At 34.2% G+C, this 2,714-nt stretch overlaps 1 protein-coding gene across 1 annotated transcript in view; it reads right to left on the bottom strand.

Annotated features, from left to right (window-relative positions):
• Positions 1 to 542: 542 nt before the first annotated feature.
• The window catches only part of LOC105368223 (uncharacterized), an 11,607-nt gene continuing 9,435 nt past the window's right edge, over positions 543 to 2,714 (bottom strand). The window contains exons 4-5 of the mRNA XM_011507197.1: positions 2,483 to 2,714; positions 543 to 1,563 (exon numbers count right to left, since the gene is read on the bottom strand). The exon at positions 2,483 to 2,714 is cut by the window's right edge and continues 21 nt beyond it. Of these exons, the coding sequence (XP_011505499.1) occupies positions 886 to 1,563; positions 2,483 to 2,714 (910 nt within the window). The 3' untranslated portion in view covers positions 543 to 885. The remainder of the gene's footprint in view (positions 1,564 to 2,482) is intronic.

Raw genomic sequence — 2,714 nt, 5'->3', positions numbered from 1 at the left:
AATAATTAAAATAGAATAATAAATAGACATATCAAAAGAAAATTTAATAAAAAGTTAAATTAACATTAATTTCTGGACAAAAGAATTCATTTATTTTATTTTTTAATTTTTACATTAAAAGTATTGTCGCTTAAAAGCAATAAAAATAAATTCGATATACTATTTAAAAAATAAAATATAAATATGGAATGCAACCGATGCATCAATTTTCTATGTGATAATACGAAAACATTCGAACTTGTACATTAAGTTGATAATGTAATGAGTTAACTGAAATTCTTATTAAAACAAAAAGTTATTTTAAATGTTTTTGTATTGTGCATATCGTAACTTCAATTTTTTTTATTTCTTAAATTACTTTAAGAGGACGAATAATAAATAATATTCTATTAATGATCAACAAATCATATGTACTGTAAAATTCTCAAAATTAACATACGAGTATCGATGATTTTATTAAAATAAAATATTGATTAAAAAATTAAAATATATCTTTCACTTATAACATCTTAAAGATTAGGTATTTCAAAATTGAACGCCGATATTCGGTATTAATTCGCCTTTACACCACTCAATTTGAATGCATCTATAAGTAATGGCTGTTTCGTATATTATTAACTTTAGATTCCTTAATTTCACTCTGTATTATCGCGGAATATAAAGATAAATAACATAATAGAAGGATCGCCAGAATCGTCAAGAAAGCTATAAACCATGATCGATTTTCTTAGTAAAAAAACTTTTAGTTTTTTTAGATGTTGAAGTGGAATTTTTGAAATTGAGATTCATTTCAACACAGAAGCTAAAATGCGCACCCTAAAGTTCCAAGTACTGGGTCAGATACATTCGACATTGTCATGAAAAAAGAGCACCTCAAGGCAAAACTCAGGCAAAATCTAAGGGTTCGAGAGTTTTGCTGGAACAAGGCTTCGCCTCGTCAGATTGATGGCGCCAAGTCTCGCTCCAGCGGATATCATTGGCCTTCTTTTCCTCGAGACTTTTCATTGCTGCGGATTGCCACTGCTCTATATTGGCAGTAGTCTTATCGGTCCTCTGCACGTGCTCATATCCCTGCATCCAGTACTCTTGAATCTCGCTCCGCGTGACCGATGTTCTCGTCATCGTCTTTTTAGCCGAGTCCTTAGAACCCCGAGGACGAGCCTTATCGCCAGATTGGAGCGGAAGCTTCTTCAGAGGCGCTTTCTTTTTACTCTCGTCGGTGCTGAAGCTTGTTTTAGTTTGGCTAGCGGTCATATTGCCGCCATTGTTACCAGGAGTACCGTCAACATCACGGCGCCTGCGCTGTCGACGGCGCTCTGTATCGACATCCTTATCCTTGTCGGAGAGAACCACGGCGTGCCCAAGTTGTTGACGAGATTCCTCCATCTCCTCGTCGAACTGGTTAGAGTTGAGGAAGTGATCACGCGCCGAAGCCCAGTGATCCTTGTGTGGCCGGCCGCTATTGCCATTGTTAGAGTCAACACTTGCACGGTGCTTTTTCGAATTCTTTGCCACCCAGGGCGGCGGCTGCTTAGAGACACGCGCCCCCTCCTTCAAAGTCGCCTACAACATTCTGGGCGTTAATTTCTTCAATTAGTTTCATCCTTGGGTTTCCGGACCCAAGTTTATTGCGAGTATAATTTAATCAAAATCAACCATCAAGCTTATCACTTGACCTCGATTGTTGTATGTATTAGTTTTTTTTTTTTTTTAATTAGTAAAATAAAAGTTAATAATATAATCGGCAGATGATATCTTCGATACTAATATTATTACAATAATACTGATCAAAATTAATTTTTAATCAGTCGCTAGTACATCGTAGGCAAAAAATTTACTCAAATTAAATAAAATAAATTAAAAAGAAGTTTTTAACATTAAAGTATAGATTCACACTATTCGTTCGAAAATAATGTCAAAATAATTGAACATTTTTATTTTATTCTTAATTTTTTCAAAAATTACTGCCGTAAACAAATATTTTCATAATCGTCAAATGTATAAACTGTAAATAAAAAATAATATCAAATATTTATTAACAATGATATCAATGGTATTATATTATTATTATATTAATTATTTTTTATATTAAGTGAAGATTGTGTGTCGCGCGAGGGGAAAAGGAGATTATATTAGTAGAAAAGTTCCAAAATATCGATAAACACCTATTTTTAAAATATTTGTTAAAACGTCGATTTCAAAAACCATATGATAATCATGATAATAATTATACAAGTAGTATGAGGATATTAGTAAAGCAATAAAATTAATTTATGAAATTGCAAGCATTTGTATATAAAAAACAAAAAAAAACAAAATTTAGAAATATGATAATGTAAATACCAATAATAATGCCGTAAAGTTTTTAAAATGCAGATACACTCGACAAGTTAAAGAACGATAATATTGCCCGGCAGTTTTTATGTCAAATAGAGTCTCGCGTTTTCTATTACTCATAACTTCATATAAGTAATAGACGTACCCCCGAGGAAGAGCTCTCGACAGGCTTATAAAGCTGCTGACTTGGATCGTCTTCAGTCGGAAGTCTCCGGCAACCGGAACCACTTCGAGCATGTAACCAGGAGAGCATGAAGGACAAAAGAGCACAGGAAAATCCGAGGGCAGTACTCGCCGTTAGCTGAGAACGCGTCCTCCAGGGTACCCAGCCGCCGCCGTGATATTCAAAGACTGATAGAGCGAGGAGGGCGCTGCTC

This window comes from Ceratosolen solmsi, unplaced genomic scaffold (assembly GCF_000503995.2).
Source record: "Ceratosolen solmsi marchali unplaced genomic scaffold, CerSol_1.0 scaffold6, whole genome shotgun sequence".
Lineage (NCBI taxonomy): Eukaryota > Metazoa > Arthropoda > Insecta > Hymenoptera > Agaonidae > Ceratosolen > Ceratosolen solmsi.
This window is presented reverse-complemented; position numbering and strand designations above follow the sequence as displayed.